General features: G+C 56.3%; 1 protein-coding gene across 7 annotated transcripts; it reads left to right on the top strand.

Moving 5' to 3' along the window:
• The first annotated feature begins 1120 nt into the window (after positions 1–1120).
• SLC29A1 (solute carrier family 29 member 1 (Augustine blood group)) lies at positions 1121–20842 on the top strand. Of its 7 annotated transcripts, none has more exons than XM_060110624.1 (14): positions 1121–1186; positions 7216–7298; positions 9214–9295; positions 9410–9612; positions 9717–9856; positions 10140–10274; positions 10368–10465; positions 10613–10691; positions 11125–11222; positions 11785–11893; positions 12142–12227; positions 12663–12862; positions 17380–17439; positions 19550–20842. In XM_060110624.1, exons 2-14 carry the CDS (start codon positions 7270–7272, stop codon positions 19782–19784), a joined length of 1554 nt encoding a protein of 517 aa, XP_059966607.1. In that variant the 5' UTR covers positions 1121–1186; positions 7216–7269; the 3' UTR covers positions 19785–20842. The 7 variants fall into 7 exon arrangements, with proteins under 7 accessions (XP_059966607.1, XP_059966608.1, XP_059966605.1 ...); XM_060110625.1 differs by lacking the exon at positions 1121–1186 and adding an exon at positions 3220–3317; XM_060110622.1 differs by lacking the exon at positions 1121–1186 and adding an exon at positions 3731–3807.
• The last annotated feature ends 2792 nt before the right edge of the window (positions 20843–23634 follow it).

Genomic DNA, 23634 nt, shown 5'->3' with positions numbered 1-23634 from the left:
AATTTGAGTATATTACACTGTAAACCAGCAGTCTTGGGTCTGCCGGGCCAGCTCAGGGTAAGGAGGTAAAAGTCCTCCAGCAAGCGTGGACACTCTTCGCAGCTAGTGGTGTGGCAAAAGGGAGATTTGTTTGCTGAGGGACCCTGTGGGCAGCCGCCCAGAGGAGCAGTGTAGAAATGCATACCCCTGAGGGGTCCTCTGCTCAGGATGGGATCTAAGGGGTAGGGGGTGGGTGGGGTGTGATCTGAGGAATTCACCTATTTCCCCTCCCCAGTGGGAGGCCCCTCGGGGATCAAACAAGAGCTGTCAGAGGCATTTGCATACCAGCCTCCGGATAATTTGCTTAAGGTTCCCATGCAATACTCCTCCCTCCCACCCTCCTCCAGCGAGTCCTGGGCTCTCGGTTCAAAGCGGGAAAGTGAGGGGTACAGGCTCCTTTCAGGACCCTCACCCTGTTAGCATACTCCTCAGAAGGTTGGCCTGGGGGAAGAACCGAGACCAGAGCTGTGGGCCCCCAAGCCGGCCCAGCGGGCCTTTCCGCCAGACCCCCGCCTCCCCACACCCCGGCACCATCTTCCTCCCGGAGTCCTGAAAAGCCAGTGCACGTGCTCGGCCCCCTCGGGAAGGTGGCCCGGGGGAGGGGCGGGGTGAAGGGGATTCGAACCCCTGGTCCCCTCCAGGGTCACGGGCGCCTTTATTTATTTATTTCGCCCGCTCCGAAATAAGGAGGGGACCGCGCCTCCCCTCCCGCCAGCCTTCCGGAGCGCTCCTCACTCCCAAGCGGCGCCGGCGGGACCGAGCTGGCCGCGGGGCGCGGGGCTGGCGCCGGGATCGCCAGTTGCAGCCCCTTTGCCGCCCGGCGGCATAGACCGGTCAGACCCGGCGCGGACTGCGGTTTCCGGCCACAACGACGGCCCCAGTTCCGAAGTGAGGAGGCCAAACGGGGACCAGGGGCCGACTGGCCTGTGAACTTCCGTCCGCGCTCCCCGACTCCGGATGACCCCTCCGAAGTCCCTGCAGGTGCGCTGCGAGCGGAGGCGGGGCCGCAGCGAGGGGGCGGGGTCTGCGCGTGTGGGGCGGGGCGGAGAGCGGAGCACGCGGAGCTCGTGGGGCGGGGGAAATCAATGGAGTCTGCATCTGCGGTTTTTGGCGGAGGAGATCATTTTCCCAGACTTTGGAGGCCGTGGTGAGATGACTACCTTACCCTAACCACAGTCAGTTGTCTCCAAGGTCGGAGACCTTCCCAGAGCAGAGGATAGGGGTAGAGGTCTGAAATGAAGCTGGAAAACCAAGTCCAGTCTTCTTGAACCCTGATCCCCGTACACACCCACAAGAAAGGTGAGGGACTTGAGGTGTCCGACCCTGAGAGGGCCGGATTCTGGCTTTAGTTTAGTTGATGTTTTGTTCATCATGGATTTTTTTCTTTTTTTTTCTTTTTTTTTGCATTAACTTTGATTTTAAAAAAATATTGCCTTTAAACATTATTTATCTGGATTCTGGAATATTTGGGCGCCCCCTTAAATACTGTGACTCAGGCAAGTTGCCTCTCTGGCCTCTCCCTAGTCCCAGCCTGCCAGAGGACCATGGAGATAGAGTCGCAAACAGGACTAAGAACATAACTGTCACGAGACGCGTTGGTGAAAAACTGCGGAGCCAAGCAAACCCACTTCCAGCAAACACAGATGGAGGCAGGGCTGGGGAAGGATAGGACTGGTTGTGTGAGGTGATGAGGAAGGCTTGGGGCCTGGAAGGGGGAGGAGGGAATCAGAGCAAGCCACAGGCTCAAGTAGGTGGGGGATCCGGTGGGGGTGGGGTGCAGCTGGATCAGACCTTCACACCCTACCCCTGTACCCGGGACCTGAGGGAGCCAAAAGATTGGGCAGAGGGTGACAAGGACTGGCTGGGCCTGGAGGGCACAGGCCACTGTGAGTCTGGGCTCCGAGGCTGTCCAGCAGAGGGCCCTGGCACCCAGCAACCATCTCTGCATAGGGAGGTGGTTCTGGAGGGGTGTGGGTACTGGCTGGGGGCCCAGGCGGGGAGAGTGCCAGACAGGCTTCTGTCCAGCAATAACAGCCCTGGCTGTTGCCATCTAGTAAGCAGGCTGAGCTTCAGCGCGGGTGGGGAGGGAAACCAGTCTTCTGCTGTCTGGCCTGTGACCCTCACCACTTCCCTCCAGTTTCTTTCCACTTCCAGCCCCCTTTGCACACAGCTGCAGCGAATGGCCACCAGCCTGGGGGATCCATTTGAACCCTAAGGCCTGCCACCTCCACAGACTTAGAGACGGGAAATGAGGATGGGGAGAGAGACAGGGGCCGAGCAAAAGGGGAGAAGAGGGCCAGGAGAGGAAGAGAGAGGCTGGACAAACACAGGTTAGGAATGGGGGGAGGGAGACCCAGACATGAAGCTGCCCTCAAGGCATGGGGCAGTGCCTAGAAAAATACCACGCGTACCCCTCTTCCTGCCCTCTGTTTGGTTAAGACCAGGAGATGTTGGTGTGTCATGTCTCTGTGGGGCCCTGAGCCAGTAGGCTGGGAACAGCCCTTCTGAGTATCTTGGAGTGTGTCCACTGATCAATCCTAAGTAGAAAAACTACCCTTCCCCTCAGAGCCCAGTCTGTTCTCTGCGGAGAAGGCGTGACTCTGCCTTATCCCTACGATGTTAGTACTGCTAATTGTTAATTAGTGTCTATGGCTTCTCCAGGGTACAGGCCTCTTGGGTAACTGGGGCAAGGGTGTGGGGGGTGGATTGGATTTTCTGTCCTCAGCGTCTCTCTAGCCTTTGGATTGTCCTCCTATAGTGAGGGCTGCTGTAGGGGCAGTGATCCCCCCGTCCCCCAGATTTACTGACCAACGAAAAAGGAGGGAATCCTTCCCCCTCCCTTGGAGGTAAAGAAGGACTGATCATTCCTCAGCATGCCCACCCCCTTCCTCCTCAGCCAGGCCGAGGATGTGGGGCTCCGCAAGGCTTCCACCTCTGAGTATCAGGACCATAGGATTCACTCAGGCTATAAGGCTGTTCCGGGCTTTTTCTCTTCCCGTTGCCAGCTCTGCCTCAGCTTTTCCAGTGTTCTGGATTTAGAAAGGGTGAATCATGAGAAGGCCACAGGGCTGTGGCTCCCCCTGCTACGCCACACACATCCCTCTCTAAGTCAAAGTTGTGGGTGAGCGGATCTGTGTCGGAAAACCCAGGTCACACATCATGCTGATTCCGTCGGAGGGATCCCCGGCGTGGGGTCTGGGGAGAGGAAAGGATAGTCTGACTTTGAGTGGCACTGAAAGTGGCACTGAAAAGGGAAGGGGGCGCTGGAAAGGAAAAAGGTGCAGTGTGAAAGAGATGGTGTGGGAGGGGGCTTAGGGAGCCATAACAGAACGTCTGAGATGGTGTAGGGGCGACGGTGGGGGGGGGCCGTCCGGATCTGTCTGAGCGGGTTTGTCGCTGGCAGAGTCCCGAGACAGCTGTGTAGGAGTTTGTGTAACCCCAGCGCGGAGACCAGGGGGCTGCTATACCCTCCAGCCCCACGTGCTCCGTGATGGGGCAGGGTTTGGCGTGGCAGGACCCCCAGAGGTCCTATCTACAGAAATAGTGCAAGGTGTAGACCAGGCGACGGAGGGTCTCGGGTCGGGGGTCCCTCTGAGCCGGCAGTCGGCGTGCGGGGGGCGGGGCCTCGGCGGAGGCCAGAGAGCGGACGCGGGCCGGGGCGAGCCGGGGCGGGGCGAACGGAGGGCGGGTTTGAATGTGCTCAGGCGGGCGCGGGAAGTGGCAGGGAGAGCGCGCAAACCTCCACGCGGGAGGACTCCTTCCCAGCAGGTGCTACCCGGGGACTGGGGGCCGGGGAACCGGGGGCCGGGGGTCGCCGGGGTGGAAGGCGCCGGTTGCCGCCTGCCACGAGAGCAGGGAGGCCGGGCCTGGCAGCTGCGCGGCCGGGAGAGCGGAGGCGGGGTGGGGGGGTGGGCCGCAGCCCCCATCCCCGGGCCCCAGCCCGCCCCCGCGCTGAGCGTGCGGAGCCGCGCAGCACGTGGCGCGTCGAGGCCCGGGTGCAGGGGCACCTTGCGGGGACCCGGACCCGAGCGGGCGTGGACGACCTGGCTCCCGGGCCTGAAACCGGTTGTCGCCGCACTGACCTCTGCAAGGGGCGGGCGAGTTGAAGGTTAATCTCGGTCACTTCTTGTCGTTGGTACTGGGGAGGGGCCGCACCGTTAACTGCGCTGGGTGCAGGGAATGGGGGAGAGGGCAGGCGGAATGGAGGTGGAGGAGCTGTCTCTAACCCTCGCCTTCTATTGGCCGAACTCGTGTACCTGGCCTCCCTTCCTGGTAGCGTCCTCATTTACTCCCGGAGAGATGACCCCTGCTTCACTCAGAGAAAGAACAAAGACATACCCCAGATTTTCTTCCCAGGGGAGAGCTGTGGTGGAGGAGGGCTGGTCCCACCCCTGCCCCTCACCCCTCTTAGGGCCGCCCCTTTGCCCATTCCTCTCGATCACCTCCAGACCTTCCTGCCTTGTCCTCCTGCCTGTGTGAGCTCTCCTTGCCAGGATGTGTGTGTAATGGGGTGGGGGAGTGCCTTACAGCTGACGCTTAGCTCAGGCTGGAGGTGACCTCGACCCCTACCTTATTTTTAACCCCTTAGTTGGAGTAGAATTACCCTATCTCCCAGTATAGGAGGCTGGCTGGGAAGCAGCCTTTATACCTCCCTCCCCACCCCGGAAGGAGCCTAGAGTAAGCTGCACCTTGAGTTTGAATTCCAGCTCACCCATTCACTCGCTCTGTTACCTTTGGCAAATGACTCAACCTCTCTGAACTTCAGCTGTCCTCGTCTGTTCTAGTGGAGACAGTTTTGTATTAGCTTATGGCGGTTGCGAGGGCAACCAAGGGCAGGAGAAGGTATCTCCAGGTAATGGCTGGCCCTATGTGGGATCCAAGGAAGTGGTGAATTTGATGTTACCACAGGGGTGTCTCTAGAAGCTGCGGTGCATGAGACGTGTTTGGGGCCTGGAGTTGGGGAGGTGCTCAGTTTGGTGGCTGCTTTCAAGGCCTCATCTCGGCAGGCCAAGGCATGGCTGAGGAACACCAGATGCTCTGAGCTGGTATCAAATCCCTGATTGCTGCTGGGCAAAGGCAGACAAAAACAAAATACCTGGGCTGGTCGGCTGAACGTCAGGATGTGGGCAGGGGGAGCGGGCTGCTCCTGGAGTTGAATTGTGCCCAGGACTGGGGTGAGGGCCGTTGAGAACAGAGAGAAGGGGTGTAGCAGAAAGAAATACTCCTCTGAGCCTAAGAGAGATTTTACTGAGGAAGGGGAGATAATCTATTCTCCGTCCCCCCACCCCCCACCCCGCCATCTCCTGCCTGCGTTGAAGCTGCTGCACCTGCTCTTTACTGCCAGGAATCTTGCCTGTGGGGGGTGAGGGTGGAGCACAGGTTAGGGTGAGGTGAGAAGCTGGGGGGGATTCCCCTCACCTCCTCTGCCCACACCCCAGTGTAGAGCCCTCTCGTCCCCATCCTTCTAGAAAATGTATAAACTGTCATTCACCACTGTCCCAAGTGCCTAGAACAGTGCCTGGCTGGCATGCAGAGGTCTTCGGTAAATATTTGTGGAAAGGAAGAGCGCCTCCACCTGGAGCTATGTGGGTCTGCCCCTCCCCTCCCTGCCCTATGGCCCAGATGTGGGCTGGGGGGCTGAGGAAGGCCTTGGAGAGGCTGGAGTTTACCCAGGGAGGGCTTGAGAGGAATTATTGGGGGGGGGGGTAGAAAGGCCCATCAAGGTCCTTTCTTGGGGTCCCCAGGGCTGTGGTCTCAGGCTGGGGTCTGGAGCACTGGCTGCACCTGTGAGTTGACCTACCCCCTCAGCTCCCCTGCTGAGACTGCTGGCTGTCTTATCTCCCAAGCTACAGGGCTGGGTTTTATCTCCCTGGTTGTGTTTGTGCGGAGGCTTCTCAGAATGGGGCTGCTCCCTCCCACAGTGAGGCCTGGGGGGTTCTCTCCTGACATGCCCTGTGCTGCCACCTTCATTCTGGACCCTTTTACTCTGGAGGAGCCCATGGAAAAGGCCTGCTGCCTGAGCCTGAGCTAGGACCACCTCCCACGGACCGCCCGGGTCCCCTCTGCCCCCACCCTTCTGCTGGCAAGTCTGGGCAAGTCTGAGTGCTGGTCCAGGTGGGCAAGGAAGCCAGTCCTCGCCCAAAACGGTAGAGCTGGCTCCAGAGCTAGGCCCACACGTTGGGGACACGCCAGCACACGCCTGCCTGGCTTTCTGTGCCATCCGAGGGAAAGCTGTTTCCTCTGCTGGTGCCATAGAGCCTCTCCCTGCCCGAGCAGGGAAGGGATACTGAGGGAGGAGGCTGGGTGCCTGGGGACTAGGCAACCTCTGCTCCCATCCCTCCAGTCTTCCCTCCAACTTTGTTCTCAGAAAGGGGAAGAGGACAGGGGCCTGGGAGTGAGTCAGAGAGGAATCCGGGGGGGATGGGATGACCCTGTGGCCAGGACTGGGGGTCAGGGGAGAGGCTGGGTCCCCACACTCATCCTGAAGTATGTTCCTGGAAGACTGGCCAGCAACCAGGGAGCCTCTGGGCAGTGGCTGGAAAGGATGGTTAGGGTGCCACCAGCAGAGCGACTGGAGTCTGGGGTGCCCCCAGGAGGGGACAGGCTCTCCAAAGCCCACCCTAGCCATGAGCCCAGGGGCTCCCTGGGAGTGCAGAGAGGTCAGACTTGCAGAGAGGCTGCTGCTCCTGCGGATCTGTTTGTTTTGTGTCCTCCCTCCTCCCTCCCCCTATCCTCTCGCTCTTATCTCCTTTCTGTTTCCCTCCTTCTGTCCCCACTTCCACTGTCATCACTGTCCCTGACCCCTCCCGCTGTCTCCCCTGCCTTTAACTGTTCTTCTCTCCCTCTCAACCATACCTCCTCCTCCTTCCCTCCTGCTCTCCACCCTCCTGTTTCCTTGCTTACAAACTGCTTCAACTGCTGGATAAAAATAGCGGTGGCAGTGGCCAGGCCAGGCCGGGAGCCAGGTAGAGCCTGAGCAGGCAGGGGGGCCCAGCGGGCCAGGCCCAAGGGGTCAGAGGGAGCAGTCCTGAGAGGCAGGGCCGGGAGTGGGGCCTTCTGGACTCTTCAGCCTGCCCGTTCTGTCCGCCCTGCCCTCCTCACCCCGCAACCAAGAGTCTGCAGAGGCCTGTGGGGAAGCAGGGCCAAGACAGGACCTCACACTGCTTCTGCCCCCAGCCAGCACCGGAGGGAGGAAGCTATCAGCCAGGCATAACCAAGAACGCCATCACCATGACAACCAGTCACCAGCCTCAGGACAGGTACTGGGGGACCTGGGCTGTGAATCCAGGGGAGTGGAAAGGGGTCTCCAGGAGGCTGGGTGCCATATCCTTTGGAAGTTGGGGTTGCCACCACTGACGGGCCTTCCAGCTATGAGGTAGCTGAGTCAGGTCTGCATCAGGGGTGGGGACCCTTCGTGCTGTGGCTGGGTGCTGATGGGGGTGTCTCCGGTGAGGCCCAGGGTGGTGGGCAGCAGCCCCTCCCTGGCCTGTCGGAGTTTCCAGTGTTACTCTTCAGCAGCTTCCAGCTCCTGCCACCACCGTGGGGAGCCATCTGGCAGCACACCTCATTTCTGAGCTGGCCGGCTGGCAGGGCTGGCCTCTGCCTCGCCCTGATCCTCACTCTGACCTCCCTTTCACTTCCCCACCTCGGGAGCCTAGGAGTTCCCTCCAGTTAGACCTGCATCCATGATCATGCATGTGTGTTTTGGGGGGAGAGGTTGTAGCTGGATGCAAGTTCTCCCAGGAGTCTAGGCCCCCAAAAAGTTGATGAAGCCGTGCCTGGGGGCCAAAACAGCCTTCCACCCAGGCCCCCCAATCCCATCACCGCTCCCCTGCCCATCCTGTCCCCCTGTGCCAAAGGCCATGGAACTAGGCCACTTCTAGCTGTGGGACCTTGGGCACTTAGCTTTATCTCTCTGAAACCATCTCCCACCTGTAAAAGAGATGTGAGGTTTACTTGGGTGGGAGGGAATTTAAGGACACATAGTAAGTACAGGCCCCAAGCTGTTTGGTTGGTTCCCTCCCCGGTGTCTTTTGTTCCCAGGCTGCCTGCCGCCCTATCCCAGCACCCCCACCTGGTGGCAGCTCTCTGAACCCCTTCCCCTTCTCCATTGGCCTTGTGGCACTCACCCAGCCCCACTCTGGCCCTCTGTCCTGTGGGACCTTGGCTGGGAATTCTCCCTTCCTTTGGGCCTCTCGATCAAGGCTTCACCTCTCTTCCTCAAGGTGGGGAATATATGAGGGAGATGGGGGGGCTGCACTTGTCAGGGCTCAGACCTGCCCACTTGGGGTGCTTACCCAGGCCTCCACCTGGTGCGGCCAGGCCCTGCGCTCTGGCTAGACCCATCTGCTCATTGCCTTGGGCTTGTCCCTGCCAGCTCTGTGAAGAAAGCAGGTGTGGGCTCTGGGGAAAGTATGGCAGACACATCTGGAGACCACAGTGGGAGGGCCCAGGGCTGTCTGGGGAAAGCTGTCCCATCCCAGACAGGCCCTGAGGTGTAGGGCTTGGGGCAGTGACCTGGCCCAGGCTGGGTGGTGCTTATTTACACTCTGGGGCCCAGATGATGTCCAGTGGCCTGGTCCCTCCTGGCCTCTCCTACGTGGTGCAACCTACAAAGCTGGTTCTGTCTAGGCCAGGAAAAAACAGCTCCCTCACTTCCCAGATGTCCCAAGGCTCCCTGCCTGCCTGCCCTCCTAGATCCAGAATGGTCTGGGAGTTTCCTGGCCTCAGAATCCTCTTTGGAGAGCCACACGGCCCTGCCCTGACAGTGTAATCACTTCCAGCCTGCCTGGCGGGGGTGGAAGACTTGTGTTTGCTTTCTCACTCACCCTCCCACCCCTAGCCTTTAGCAGGATTTCCAAAACCACCTCCGGATGTGTGGGTCACACTGGTTCCCAAGCCTGCAGCGTCCCCTGAGTCTTTGGGGCTGAGAATGGTCCTTTTGGCCATGCCCTTCGGTCCTATGTCCCTGGTCCCCTTCCCTCTCGGGACTCATCTGTGCCCTCTCCCCCATCCCAGGCCACCTCTCCCTCCACATACACAAATGGGAGGATGCATGCCCTGTGCCCTGGGACAGCTGGAGAGATAGAAGGGGAGGGGGCTGCCCCAGGTTTGATTTGGGAAGGAGGGTGGGATGGTGAGTCACCCGGCCTCACTTTCCCCTTCCATCCCCAGGTACAAAGCTGTCTGGCTTATCTTCTTTATGCTGGGTCTGGGGACGCTGCTACCCTGGAATTTTTTCATGACAGCCACTGCGGTGAGATGTGTGGGATGGGCTTCCGGGGGCATGTCCACTGGGCACGTAGGGCCTGGATCTGTGCTGTGGGCACGGGGAGAGAGGTTCTAACACTCCTCTGTGCAACCCTCACAGTATTTCACAAACCGCCTGGACATGTCCCAGAATGCGTCCTTGGTCCCTGCTGAACCGAGCAAGGACATCCAGGCTTCGGCCAGCCCCTCAGCACCCTTGCCAGAGCGGAACTATCTCAGCGCCATCTTCAACAACGTCATGACCTTATGTGCCATGCTGCCCCTACTGCTGTTCACCTGCCTCAACTCCTTCCTGCATCAGAGGTGAGTGCCTGGGCCCCCACCCTGACCCCTCACTGCCTCCTGCCCTCCCTGGGCTGAGCCCCTGGCTTTACCACCCGTCTCTGCCATCGTGGCCTCTCTGGCAGGATCCCCCAGTCTGTGCGGATCCTGGGCAGCCTGGTGGCCATCCTGTTGGTGTTCCTGATCACTGCCATCCTGGTGAAGGTGCCCCTGGACGCTCCGCCCTTCTTTGTCATCACCATGATCAAGATCATGCTCATTAACTGTAAGCGGGGCTGGGTGGGGACCTGGGGCAGAGAACTTCCCACATACCTGCCCCTTTCTTTCACACCCACAGTTGGCCAGAGAGAAATCTCTTCCTCCCTCTGGGTGGTCAGGATTCAGAAGCCTGAGCGGGCATGGACCAGGTGTGGGAGAGGAGGCCCTGGGAGTGGGGAGAAAAGGGCTGCTCAGCGTCAAGACTTACTGGGAGTAAAGCAGGAATTACAGGGGCCCCGGCCACCCACCCGGCTCCTCCCTCCCCTGCTGATGCCCACCCTGTTCCCCAGCGTTCGGTGCCATCCTGCAGGGCAGCCTGTTTGGCCTGGCCGGCCTCCTGCCCGCCAGCTACACAGCCCCCATCATGAGTGGTCAGGGCCTGGCAGGCTTCTTTGCCTCTGTGGCCATGATCTGCGCCATCGCCAGTAAGTCTCGCCATCTGTCCGCCTGTCGCCCTGGTTGTTGTGGGGAGAAGGGGACGGGGGCCTGTCTCTGATCGCTGACACCCTCCACCCCAGGTGGCTCGGAGCTGTCGGAAAGTGCCTTCGGCTATTTTATCACAGCCTGTGGGGTTATCATTTTGACGATCGCCTGTTATCTGGGCCTGCCGAGGCTGGTGAGCTCTTGGAGAACACCGGGTTTGGGGTCTAGGGCGGGTCCAGGACTCCAGATCAAGGGTGTTCTGGGTATGAAACCTGGGGGAGGTGGAAATTCTGGAGATTCTGCTTCTGAATCCACCTTCCTGGTCTCCCTCACTTGATAGGAATTCTACCGCTATTACCAGCAACTCAAGCTCGAAGGGCCCGGGGAGCAGGAGACCAAGCTGGACCTCATTAGCAAAGGTCTGAAGAGCCTGAGGAAGCTGGGGTGGAGGACAGTCTGCCCAGCAGGGAGGCAGCATGAGCTGAGGGCAAGAATGAGCGTGCCGCCAGAGGCGAGGGGGACCGGGGTGGGGTGAGGGGTAACAGTAGTAAGTAGGGGCTGGGATAGAGAAGCTGGGGGGAGATCCTGGGTGGCCTTGAATGCCTGAGGACATTGGGAAGCAATTTCAGATTCTTGGACAGGGCGTAACCTGACCTGAGGCTCCTGGGAGAGGTCAGGGGACTTGCACAGTGGGAGTTCGAAGGCCGTCAGGGCTAAGTGTCAGGGCGGGGCTGTGCACTGGTTAAGGGAATGTCCACCCCCAGCTGACCCCAGCCCTTTTGGGGATTGTGTCATCTTTTGCCCTGTCCTTCCCACAACTTAAAGATCCTTGCACAACCTGTCACCCCCCAGGAGAGGAATCAAAAGCAGGCCACGAGGAGGCTGGAGTTTCAGCCCCCAACTCTCAGCCCGCCAAAGAAAGCCACTCTGTCTGCGCCATCCTCCGAAATGTATGTGGGGCTTGGGCATCCTGCCTTCTACCCCTCACCCTCTTTCTCTCCTTTTGTTCCTTTCCCCACCCCACCCTCCCCCTTCCCGGCACTGCCCATCTTCTCCCTTTTTTTAAAAAAAAAAAATATATATTTATTTATTTATTTTGGCTGCTCCGGGTCTTAGTTGCGGCACTTGGGATCTTTGTTGCATCATGCAGGCTTCTTAGTTGCAGCGTGCATGCGGGATCTAGTTCCCTGACCAGGGATGGAACCCGGGCCCCCTGCATTGGGAGCGCGGAGTCTTACGCACTGGACCACCTGGGAAGACCCCATCCCCTCCCTTTCTGCCTGGAGACTGGCCACTTTCCTGGATTCGTGTGTGTGTGTGTGTGTGTGTGTGTGTGTGTGTGTGTGTGTGTGTGTGTGTTGGGGAATCTTGGTTCTTTAATGATGCACAACCACCATGAAGACACAGACGTGTGTGTGTGTGTGTGTGTGTGTGTGTGTGTGTTGGGGAATCTTGGTTCTTTAATGATGCACAACCACCATGAAGACACAGACCTGAGTCCCTTTCCTCCAGATCTTAGTCCCGGCTCTCTCCGTCTGCTTCGTCTTCACCATCACTATCGGGATGTTTCCTGCTGTGGCTGCTGAGGTCAAGTCCAGCATTGCGGGCACCAGCGCCTGGAGTGAGGACCCCATGGGTTCCCAGGATGGGGAAGGACAGGGGCTCCAGCAGGGCTAGGACTCCAGGGGAGGGGAGCCTGGACTGCTGTGTCCCCAGCCAGACTCTCCTGGTCCATCTGCCCTTCCCTGAGCTGGAAGCATCTTCTCCATCTTATAGCTGGGAGAACTGAGTCCCAGTGAGGGTCAGGGTTGTAGATTCTGCCTCTCTTGGACCTGCTAACCGTTCCCTAATCTACTCTTTCTCTTCCAGGAGACTACTTCATTCCTGTGTCCTGTTTCTTGACTTTCAATATCTTTGACTGGCTGGGCCGGAGCCTCACAGCCTTCACCATGTGGGTAAGTGAAGGAAGGGCGGGCACCAAGACCCTGTGAGAGGGGAGAGTCCAGCCTGAGGCCCAGAGAGGGAACCAAGAAAGTATGGTGGAAAGGCGACCAGGCTTTTTTAAAAACCAAGACACAATCTACGTATAGTAAGGTGTACACGTTGTAGGTGAACAGCTTAATGACTGTATATACACACACAAGTAAACATACACACACCCCTGATAAGCACCACCCAGGTCAAGATGTAGAACATGGCCAGCACTCTAGAAGGCTCTATCATGCCCCCTCCCAGTCAGTAGCCCTGAAGGGTAACTAGGCTTTGAGATTTCAATTCAGATCCTGAGGGGCCCCAAATGGAGCTCTGGGGGCCTTGGTTGGAGCCCTGGGGGCCTGGGTGTGCCCTGGGGGCTGGCGCAGCCTGACTGAGACACTGCTTGGTCTCCGCAGCCTGGGAAGGACAGCCGCTGGCTGCCGATCCTGGTGCTGGCCCGGCTGGCCTTCGTGCCCCTGCTGCTGCTGTGTAACGTCCATCCCCGCCACAGCCTGCCTGTGGTCTTCGAGCACGATGCCTGGTTCATCTTCTTCATGGCTGCCTTCGCCTTCTCCAACGGCTATCTCGCCAGTCTCTGCATGTGCTTTGGGCCCAAGTGAGTGGGGAGTGTGGTGGTCTTAGGAGGGGGCTAGTGCTCCAGTGGGGGACACTCAATAGAGGGAGAGAGGGCAAAAGAAGATTCCCGATCCTGGAGCTCAGGGTTTCCAGGCTGAGAGAGGAGCCCGCTGGCCCTAGGGTCCCGGGCAGTCGTGGGTGGGAGAGGGGTCGGGTGAGGGAGCGGCTCCCAGGGAAAGGTAGAGACAGCCCCAGTACACATCCCCCCAAGAGGGGAAGTACGACAGGTGGGTAAGCAGAATTCGATGCTCTGGGTGGAGCTGGGGTAGGGGCCGTCCTAAGGTAGGCTCGCCCTCCCTCCTTTAGGAAAGTGAAGCCAGCCGAGGCAGAGACAGCTGGAGCCGTCATGGCCTTCTTTCTGTCTCTGGGCCTGGCGCTGGGGGCTGTCTTCTCCTTCCTGTTCCGGGCAATCGTGTGACCGAGGATGGACGGAAGGATGGCACTGGCCGCCTGCTCCTGCCTTCCTTCTCCTTCAGGGATGGGCAGGGGACCGCTGGAGGTTTTCTTTTCTAGCTGACTTCTGTCTCACGGCCTGTGCCGGGCCCAGCATCCAGGCCTGGAGGAGAGAGCCTCGGAGGATGGACGGTGGGGACACTGTGGTCCTGAGGGTCAGAGTTGAGGGAGGGGACACGGCCTCTGTGTCTGCTCATGTGCCCCCCCCACCCTCGCACTTGGCTCTGATTGATCCCTGCCTGGCAGAGCCGCAGAGGCTCCTAGTCTCAGAGAGTGTGTGTCATGTGTCTATCTGTTTGCCTGTACCAGGGGTGGCTAGGGGTCAGGACTGCTTGTTCTGAAGTCTTATCTGATATTTCTGCCCCCTTCTCCCCACGTGCCTCTTCCCCCCACCTCTCCATGTTCTTGCCCATCATGAACCCTGTACAGTTGCCATTTTACTGCCTTTTTTTTTTACACTCAAACCAGGTGCCTTCAAAGGCTCTCTGATTAAATAAACTTTTTTTTTTTTTTTTTTTTCCCCCTCCATGGCTCCCTGTGTGCTCCAGCCATGGCTTCGTGCCCTGGAGAGGCTGGAGGGATGGCAGTCTGAGTCTGGGGGGGATGAGCCTGACCCAGATGGGCCTTGGCCAGCACTGGGCCAGGGTCCAAGACGGGGGTGAGGGTGGGGGTGGGGGTTGGTCCTCTTAGTCTCAGAGTGACTACAGTACCTCCTGCTGGGGCCGCAGAGGAGGGACAGGCCTGGAGCCAGGACACCCAGACTGTTGGCCGAGTCGGAGAAAGGCCATTTTCCTTTGCCGGTTCATCCCTTCTTTCATAGGCCTGGGGGTGGAGACAGTGCCGCGTCTTTCTTTTGTCATCACGGTCACCCCCTCCACTCTGTCCTCACCCCGCAGCCCGGGGGCTGAGTTCTCTACACATGACCAGCTCCACCACCCTGGCCCCCCACGCTCCTGGCTGCGCTCCCACACTCCCAGCAGGAAGAGGTTACAGCCCAAGGGTTCTGCCCTGCCTGGCACTCGGCCCTGACACCGAAGTCAAGGCAGACTTCTTGGCGAACAAGGGGCCTGTGTGTCCTCAGGGAAGCTGGGCCCCCTTGCTCTTCGCAAACTTTGGCCAAGGGAGGTGTGCGGTGGCTCGGGACCATGAGAGGCGTCGGTGGACGGGGCCATGCCGCTGGGTCCCCCTTCTCAAAAAGGGCTTTTCCAGATAGGAAGTGAAAGCAGAGCTCTGGCCTCTGAGCTGCCACTGCCCCCATGCCCCACGCCCTTGGTACTGCTGTCAGGGCTTTACTTCTGACAGTTTAATGGAAGGCTTCAGGCTTCATTAAGGGCTGTTAGCACATTTTTAAGGGCTTTTGATGAGCTCTGAAGTCCTAACAGGGGAGTTAAATATATCATCATAGGGGGAACTGGAGTCCACAGAAATACCCCAGGGTACACGCCAAACCAGGGTACAGAATCTGAGGTTGCTGGGAAACGAGGTGTTCCTTTCCTATCAGTTTCAAAAGCAAAGGGTGCCCTGAGTGTTCTCTCGTCCCTGCGGTGGTGCCCTTTGGCCACGAGGCCGAGAGGAAACTGCACCCTTGCTCCCTCTCCCTCCATCTCAACTTCCGAGAGTCCTCCTGTGTTCCTTCCTCAGCACCACAGCCCCTCAGGGACCCTGTGCTTCTTCCCTGAGTCCCTTGCCTCCTGCCTGGCCTTTCAGGACTCCTGCCAGGTCTCCTGCAGCCCATCCCACACACGGCCGCAGAATAATCTGAAAACATTTAATCACAGGCGGGTCTCTCCCTGGGGCACGCCAAACATTCCCTGATTACCACCACCAGCAACAGCCAGTTTCTACAATTCCTTCTCCCTCTGCACCTCAGAACTTTTGTAACTGTGACTATGCTCTTACTCCAGTTACCAGACTGTCATGTTTTTCAGGTTTGGGTCTACATTCTATGTTTTCACTCTTCAAGCTCCCAGAGGTACTCGATGATGTTTGCTTCCTTGCATCTGCTTGTCCAGCCTCACGGTCTTCACAGGCCAGACTCCAGCTGTGTGGTAGCACTCATTTCAGTGCCTGTTCCCACAAGATACAGATGGGTGTTAAGTAGGTTTCTCACAACTCCAGCAATGGCTTGAAGGACAAACATTTAGATTACAGTCACATATTTCTGAACTGGAATTGATGAAGAAAATGAGTGGACTCTTTTTTCCAAATTTTTTTCTAATGCAAATGCCAGAAAATATGAGTCTCACTCGTTTCACTCATACCCTCAGTGTCCTCACCTGAGAATGGGGAGCTCTGGGGGCTTAGGAAAAGTAACTCCTGCCGACCAACTGCAGTGATAGTCCCCGGCCACAGGTGGGCGCTCTGCAGACAACACCGAATGTGGGAGGCAGGCCGCCCTGGGGCCTCACCACCTTTCCTCCTAGCACTTTGCTTCCTGTAAGGTGGGCAAGGGCTGAACTTGTGCTGGTCGTCACCTTCCTTCCGTGCGGCGTTTCTGCCCCAAGGGGTGGTCTGTGTATTAGGCTGCTGTATTCCCTGGGGTGGCTGCCACTGCAACACAAATTTCCCTCTTGTTTAATCTTATATGGTGAATTGTTGCAGCTTCAAACTTTTGAAGAGCTAAGAGCTCCAGTAAAATTAGCAGCCGTCCTTAAAAATAGAAGTGAAGCGTCGGGTATAACGGATGAATTGCAATATACTTGTGTTTGTATTCTTTGCGGTAAACATGGAAAGAGTATGGTGGGGGGCAGTATGATGGGGGCAGGTGCTTGACAGGAAACCCCCAATTGTTGGGAAAATTATCCTCAGAATGTTAAACTCTGATAGGGATTCAAAATGGATGTGAGCAGAGAAGTGCAGAGTCACCTTAAAGAGATAGCCCAGCTGTGGCCGGCAGGCCCCGCCTGAAACCCAAGTCCTGACACACTGGAAGAGTGGCAGTCTGAGGAAGAGGGGCCAGGCTGGTTCTTGGGGCAGGTCGGCAGTGAGTGTGGAGATGGGCAGAGCCGGCGTTCCCCCTGCTCCGCCCCCCAACGCATCAGGGGCCTTTGTAGCAGCTTGGCTTCTCCAGCTCATCTCTGCCCGACCTGGCTTCCTGCACGGGTCGCCTCTGGGAGAGCATGTGCTCACTAGAGCCCCTCAGAGCCTCGGCGGTCCTGATGCTCCCTGCCAGTCAGCCCCTGGCGTTCCGGCTCCAGACAGCCGGGCAAGTGCTAAATGAGTCAGCAAGACCCCACAAAGCAGGGGCTTCTGCTCATGACAGCTACTCACTCCCATGCCTTCCTACGGGTTCGGTGATGGTTCAGATTCAGAGCCTAGGATTCCATTTTGGGCCTGCCAAGTACCAGTTCTGTCATCTTGCACGAGCCATCTATCCTCTGTGGCCCAGATCCCTTGTTCTTTAAACGGGGTAACATGTACGGCTTGCTAAGGAAATTAAGGGGGTCTGCGGCAGAGCCTGGGTGCAGGAGGTGAGGACCCTAGCTAGAGACACGTGGTGCCAAGAGTCATTAGGATGACCTCAGCCTGGTGGGCTCGCTGCTCTCCCTGCATGCCGTTCGGCCCCCTCCCCCGCATCTTCAGCCCCCGAAGCTTCGAGAACCAGGCCTCATTTCCTTCACCCCAGCCAAGTGCGAACGGCCACTGCCTTCGGGCGGGACAGCCGAGAACCGCAGGGCCGGGGCGTGAACGAGGGAAGCCTGGGTTCTGCTCAGCCCCGCCCGCCGCTAGAAGGGGAAGTGACGTCACCCGTGACGCGCGCGCCCCCTGGCTGGAGCGCGGCCTGTATCCACGCAGCCCCTCTCATCTGACCCCTGGCAGATGGGGGTCCAGAGACTACTGACCCTTAAGTCCGGGTGACCTTGAGCCAGGCACTTTCCATCTCGAAGCCGCTCAACTGTAAAGCAGGGGTAATACTACTAGCCTTGCCTACCTCTCCCGGTTGTGAAACTCCACTGAGTTAATGAATAACGTTCACCTGCCGCTCCTCGTACATATACTGACTCCGATGGAGTGCTAACTATTGCCATGCCTGTTTTACTCCAGAAAACCGAGGCTGAAAGGTTTAAAGGCTGGAAAAATATTTTTTAAACTGCAAAGCACCAGGTAAGTTTAAGTCTGTTTCTCTATCTCTGTGTCAGTCCTCGTCTCTCTCTCTCTCTCTCTCTCTCTCTCTCTCTCTCTCTCTCTCTCTCTCCCCCCCCCCCCCCAGGCAGTGAAGAGCATGGAAAGGTACACGGTTTCATGAGATAGGGGGGCATGTAATGCAGGCGTGGTGCACCTTCCTCCCAGCCTCCAAAACATTCCAGAGAGGCATCTTCTCTTTTCACATCCCAGGGATCCTAAGCCTGCTAGGATCCTGAGCTCGCATGACATCCTTCCCAGCTGAAACCAGCAAGGTCCTTCCTGATGTGTAACCTCTGTGCCTCCTGTTTGTGAGTTCCTCACCACCCACCAGCAGTAAGTACCACAGCCCTACCGGTCCCTCATCTGGTGCAGGTGGGCCAGGCAGGCACTGGGCCCAGTGGATGACCTAGAAATCCAGCCAGTTGAGACCTGAACATTGAGCAGTGACTTGTGCCTCGGGCAGGACAGGTGGCAGGCAGAACAGTTAAGTAGGTCAGGGTTTTTTGTGGTGTCACCCGCCCCCTGCACCTCTCTCTGCCTATAATCTGCTCTGGGCTGAACCAATTTAGGGTTACATTTTAGCTTCTTAGTCACAGGGGGCCTGGAACACTAAATAACGCCCAAGACAGAAAGCGATGCCTGGTGGGTGTGACGGCAGGAGGAGGACAGACATTTTGGGGCTGGGCTGACAATGGCAGGTAGGTAGGACTCAGTCACAGCCCCAGGCCACAGATACTGTGCCCTTAGAGAGTCAAGACACGCTGATATGGGTATTAAAGAGGAGGTTACCAAAGACGCTCCATTTACAATTCCAGAATGGCTTAGACCACAATTTCTGGCTTTCTCACCCCACTCCCCTGAGAGATTTTGTTCTTGCCCATGACTTCAGCCATCAGCCTCTGCCTCCTGGACACCTCTCCTTGGTGCCCCACAATGCCTAAAACAGACTTCTTGACCCCTCCAGCCCAGAGTGGTCCTCCCCTCCCCTCAGCCCCACTTTTATCATCCTACCTCAGAGAAGGTGTACACCGTGCCTCCTCCCCACCCCTGTGTGAGCTCCACACCTCCAGCCTCTCCCTTCTCCAAGCTTCGTCCCGGGGAGTCTCCAAGTGGGATTTTTGTTTGTTTGGAACAACAGAATTAACTGGCTTGATTTAATAGATTTAACATATTTAGACCTATCCAACAACTAGGTAATATCAATAGATACTTTTCTCAAGCACACGTGGAGTGTTTATAAATATTAACCACATCCTAGATTACAAAGGAAGTCTCAAATACAAAAGTTCAGTATCATACACACCACTGTATGTCTACAACATAGTGAAAAGATAATATAAAAATAATTGAACATTTTAAACAGATACCACTGATCTCTGATCAACAGACATACCATAAGGTATACCATACCATCAAAATCCTTAAAACTGAATTATAATAAAAAATTCTATATATTGAAACTTGTGGGATATAGCTAAAATAGTACTTGAAAAGAAATTTATAGTCTTAAATCCTTATGTCTGAAAAGGGGAAAGGATGAAATTTAATGTGCTAAGTATTAAAGTTAAGGAAATAGAAAAAGAACAACAGACCTGACCCTCAAAAAGTAGAAATAATGAGAAAAAGTTGAGCAGAAATTAAAAAAAATAAAGGAATAAAGTAAATTAAAGAAGCAGAAAACAAATTATGTAATAAAATAGATAAATCGCTGGTGAAACTGATCATGAAAAAAAGGGAAAAGACATGAAAAACGATTTTAGGAGTGAAAAACGGGGACATACTTGAGATAGAACAGAGACTAAAAAGATAGTCAAAGGAAATAGTATGCCATAATCTTTAAAGCTTTCAAGAAACATCCAGAAAAATTATTAAACAAAATTCACTCAAGGAGTAGTAGAAAACCTGAATGGACCTATGCCATTAAAAAATTTTGAGTTCCTAGTTAAAATATTTTCATATAGGAAACAATAGAAACAGGCATTTTTATAGGTAAGTTCTACAAAACTTTAAAGAAATGGATAATTTCAGTCTAATGTTAATAAGTCTATTAACAAATTAAACACATAAAGGAAATTTTTTTTTTTTTCAGTACGCGGGCCTCTCACTGCTGTGGCCTCTCCCATTGGGGAGCACAGGCTCTGGACGCGCAGGCTCAGCGGCCATGGCTCGCGGGCCCAGCCACTCCGCGCCATGTGGGATCCTCCCGGACCGGGGCACGAACCTGTGTCCCCTGCATTGGCAGGCAGACCCTCAACCACTGCGCCACCAGGGAAGCCCTAAAGGAAAATTTAAAAACAGTATTCTCAACAGATGCAGAAAAATAATTTTGATACCCATTCAGATTAAGATGTATAACAAGTTAGGAGCAGAAAGAGAAAATATGCTCAATGATGAAGAGTTCCTTTTCTGATCAGAAAGGAGACAGGGATGCCCAGAATCACCGTTTCCACACATCATTGTTCTGCTGGTCCTAGCTGGTGCAGTGTAACAAGAAATATGAGATACAAGGGTTAGAAAGGCAGAAACCAAACTATCATTGTTCTCAGATGATAGCTAGGGTTGTAGTAGAAAACAACAAAAGACTGACAGACAAATGAAAAATTAATAAGGTAGCTTACCAAGTTGTGGGATCAATACACAACAATCGTTTTTTAAACTCTCCAGGAAACAGAAAATGAAGGCAAATTTCCATGTGCCATTGCATCAAAAAATAACATACTAACAATCAGATGAGCAAAAGTGGTGCAAAGAGACATGTCCCCACAGAACATGGAAACTGAGGCAAAGAGATGGAGCCCTGGTTGGCCATGCAGACCTGCTCAGCTGTCCAACATATCTGAATGTCAGGTCTGTTGGCCCAGGAGGATGTCAGCTCAGGAATTCAGAGATGTAAGCCTGGTGGAACTGGGAAGACCAGAACTGACAGGGCACGCCTGGCAGGTGCTGAGCTTGGGAGGCTGCTTGTTCTGGGGGTTAAGGAGCCAGAGCTACTCCCCATGCTTAAATAGTCCCTGATGTACTGATGCCTCCGGTTGCTTGATTCATCCATGGCCCCTTATCTAAGCTCCCCTCAGTGGCCCCCTGACCTCCTTGAAAGGCCAGTGGTGCTTCCTAACTAGAAGTCCCAGTCCGAGCAGCAGCCGGAGGCCTCTGCCCAGGCTGAGTCTGTGCTCCCTCCGAGGCCCTACTTAGCTTTAGCTAGATCAGGGGTCTGCAAAGCTTTTCTGTAAAAGGTAAGGGGGTAAATATTTTAGACTTTGCAAGCTATACGGTCTCTGTCACAACTATCAACTCCCTCATTACAGTGTGAAACTAGCCAAAGACAACATGTAAACAAATAAGTAGAACTTGTTTCATACTTTCCACATGCCAAAATATTATCTTCCCTTTGATTTTTTTTCAACCATTAAACAATGTAAAAACCATCCTTTTCCACAGGCCATACAAAAACAAGTGATAAGTCCACCAACTGCAGGCCATAGTTTATCAGTCCTTGCTTCATCTGGCTGCCCTCCAAACAGCAGAAGGTTGGGCTGGGTCTTTGAGGCCTGGTCGGCAATAAAGGGTATCTTGGGAACATCAAGGGTTGCAAATGCTGCTGGGAATAGGCTTCTGGGGATTCGGGGGGGGGGCGGTTAAGTCATCTTTAATAGCCTTCACTGGCTTCCCTGACCCTAAGTTAAGGTCAGAACTACTTAGCATGGCATTGTGGCCCTCTGTGACCTAACCCCTGCCTGCAGGGCCACTTTCAGTGACTCCTGCCTCCCTTGAGGGTTCCTGGGCTGTGGTCCCTCTGGCAGGGCTGTGCCTTTCCCATGCTTTCCCTTTGCTGGGGAGTAGACCTGTGCCACGTAGCCCTGAGCCTGCCCCCTTACCCAGGCTGAGCTGGGAAACTGAGGCTTCTCCCTTGCTGCCAGCTGCTCTGATTCACACTTGGTCTGCTGCAGCTCCCCCTAGTGGGCTACGGGCTCCTTGTCCTGTTTGTGCATCTCTGTATCCTCAGACAAGGCTCACAGGGGATTAGTGAGTGTCAATGAGCTGAAGAGGTCATCCTGAAGATTTCTGGAAGAGGAAGCAGAATTTCTGTGCTGGTGCGAGATTTGAGATTTTCCCATTAGGAAAACCCCGAGGAATCTCTGGTCCTGACACTGGTCCACAGGAGTGATTCTTGCTCTGCTTTGGGCTTGAGTCCTGGGAGAAGAAACAGCATCCCTACTCCATTTCTGGAGCAGGGAGCAAGGGAGTTAGCGGAGCAAAGGCTCTGAGCTGACCCACCCTGGGGTACTCACTGAAGCCTTCCTCGCCCAGTTTCTAGAATGTGCAGATTCACTCCCACCTCTTTACAGGACTGTGAGATGTTGTGAATCCTCTTTGTGAACAAGGGAGCAGGTGTTTAATTAACTAGGCCCCTTCTGCCCAGGGGGAGGGAGGGTGTGTTGCGGGGTGACGCTCCTGGGTTGAGGTTTCCATCAGGAACACAGCATCCGGGGGGGCCTCCTAGCAGCAGCACCACGGCCCTTCCCCCACTCACTGACTCCTCCCAGACCATAAAGAAGGGGAGTGGAAGTGTAAGGAGAGATGAAATTGAGGTAGTGATGGCAGGGTTGATGAGGTCTGGAGTGTGGAACGAGGAAAAAGAAAGCAAGGGTCCTTTGTTCCTTGAAACTAAACACATAAACCAAGAAGATATGAAAGAATAAGACTGGGCACCAGGGCTGCTGAGGGACGGTCGGCGGGTGGTGGTGGGGGAAGCCCTCCCCAGCAAGCCAGGGGCCGACAAAGTGGGCCACGAAGGGAGTTGCTGGACATCCACAAGGTCACAGCGTAGGGGGTGGCCATTCTCTCCTGGAGGGTCTGTGGGTCCAGTAGGCTTCCAAGATGAGGCCTTGGAAAGGCAAGGACAACTCACCAGCCGGAGGGCACGCAAAAGGGGCAGAGCCAGAAGAGGCGCGGCGTCCCGCAGCTCGCTGGGCAGGCCCGTGGCTTGAAGCCTCCGGCGCCACCGCTGAAGGGTAACGACGTGGTTCCAGGCGCCTGGAGCGGGCTACACTCTGGCCAGAGTCTTCATGCTGCCTCCAAGAACTTCTGCCACCCTGCAGAGGGGTCCTTGGAGACCCGAACCTCCCCAGATCTAGGCAGCTGCAGAAAGAGAGAAGAGGGTGGGAAAAAAAAAAAAAAAAAGAAACCAGACTGAGAACTCGATGTGCATGTCTCTGCGCTCCACACCTGTGGGAGGCTGCAGAAGCTGGGGAAGGTCCATCGCGTAGCGACCCCATCCCCAGTTTCCACTCTCTGAAGGCGGCGCCCTTAGAGCTGCCCCAACAGCCCGTGTGATTGATGGGGGAGAAGTGGGGTCAATCCCAACCCCAGACGGAGTGCTGGGCTAGCTGGGCCTGGCAGGTGGGGTAAAGGGTGCCCCTTGCAGTTTCCTACAGTAAACGGGATTAGGGCAGCCCACTTCAACCCCAGGATCCTAGCAGAACGGTCGCGGGGCGGAGCCACCGCAGAGGCACAGCCCAGGCCGCAGAGGGCGGGGCGGAGCCTCGAGGGAAGGGGGCGGGGCGGGACCGCCTAGGCGGGCCTGGAACCTGCTGGAAGTGTCGCAGTGCCGCCGCCATGGCTCCTTCCGCCGCATGCAGGCAAAGAGTCCCCCGCCAGCCGGAGCCGGCACTCTTCCCGCAGCCGGAGCCACGCCCCGCGGCGAAACGCTGGCCCTGCCCCCGGGAGGGCCGGGATTCCCCGGCCTGCCCAGAGTTGGGCTTCCGATTCCGCACCGCCCGCGGAAAAGACCCCTTCCCCTTATCGGTCTGTTGGAATGTGTAGCGAAGATTCTAAAGGGAGATCGAGCCTGGGAGCGTAGGTGGGAGTGGTTGGCCATTTTTTAGGCGTCCTTCGAGGCCGGGACTCTTGGGTGTGGAGACGCCTGCCCTACAGGTTTCTACGGAGGTCAGTGGGGATTCTCGCCCCTGATCCGCCGCTTACGTCATGAGAGCATTCCCAACATCTATTTCTGATGGTGTCCTGTCTTGGAAGCGCAGAGACGGGGCTATGAAAACGAGTAAATACATGCGCTCCCCGTGCAGACTGAGGCCGGATGCTCCCGTTCTTCACCGCCCCCTCCCCTATTTTGGACCATGACGTCAAGGTGGGCGGGCGGCGGCAGGTGCGGTGCTG

This window comes from Mesoplodon densirostris, chromosome 10 (assembly GCF_025265405.1).
Source record: "Mesoplodon densirostris isolate mMesDen1 chromosome 10, mMesDen1 primary haplotype, whole genome shotgun sequence".
Classification (NCBI taxonomy): Eukaryota; Metazoa; Chordata; class Mammalia; order Artiodactyla; family Ziphiidae; genus Mesoplodon; species Mesoplodon densirostris.
Note: the sequence above shows the minus strand (reverse complement) of the source record. Positions and strands in the feature narration are given on the sequence as shown.

What these genes read in the sequence shown, in the direction of transcription:
- SLC29A1 (XM_060110624.1), top strand. Translation starts at nt 7,270, where the DNA reads ATGACAACCAGTCACCAGCCTCAGGACAG. An exon ending in TCACAGCCTTCACCATGTGG is followed by an intron (nt 12,228 to 12,662) that starts GTAAGTGAAGGA and finishes TGGTCTCCGCAG; the next exon opens with CCTGGGAAGGACAGCCGCTG. An exon ending in TTTAAACTGCAAAGCACCAG is followed by an intron (nt 17,440 to 19,549) that starts GTAAGTTTAAGT and finishes TTTTTTTTTCAG; the next exon opens with TACGCGGGCCTCTCACTGCT.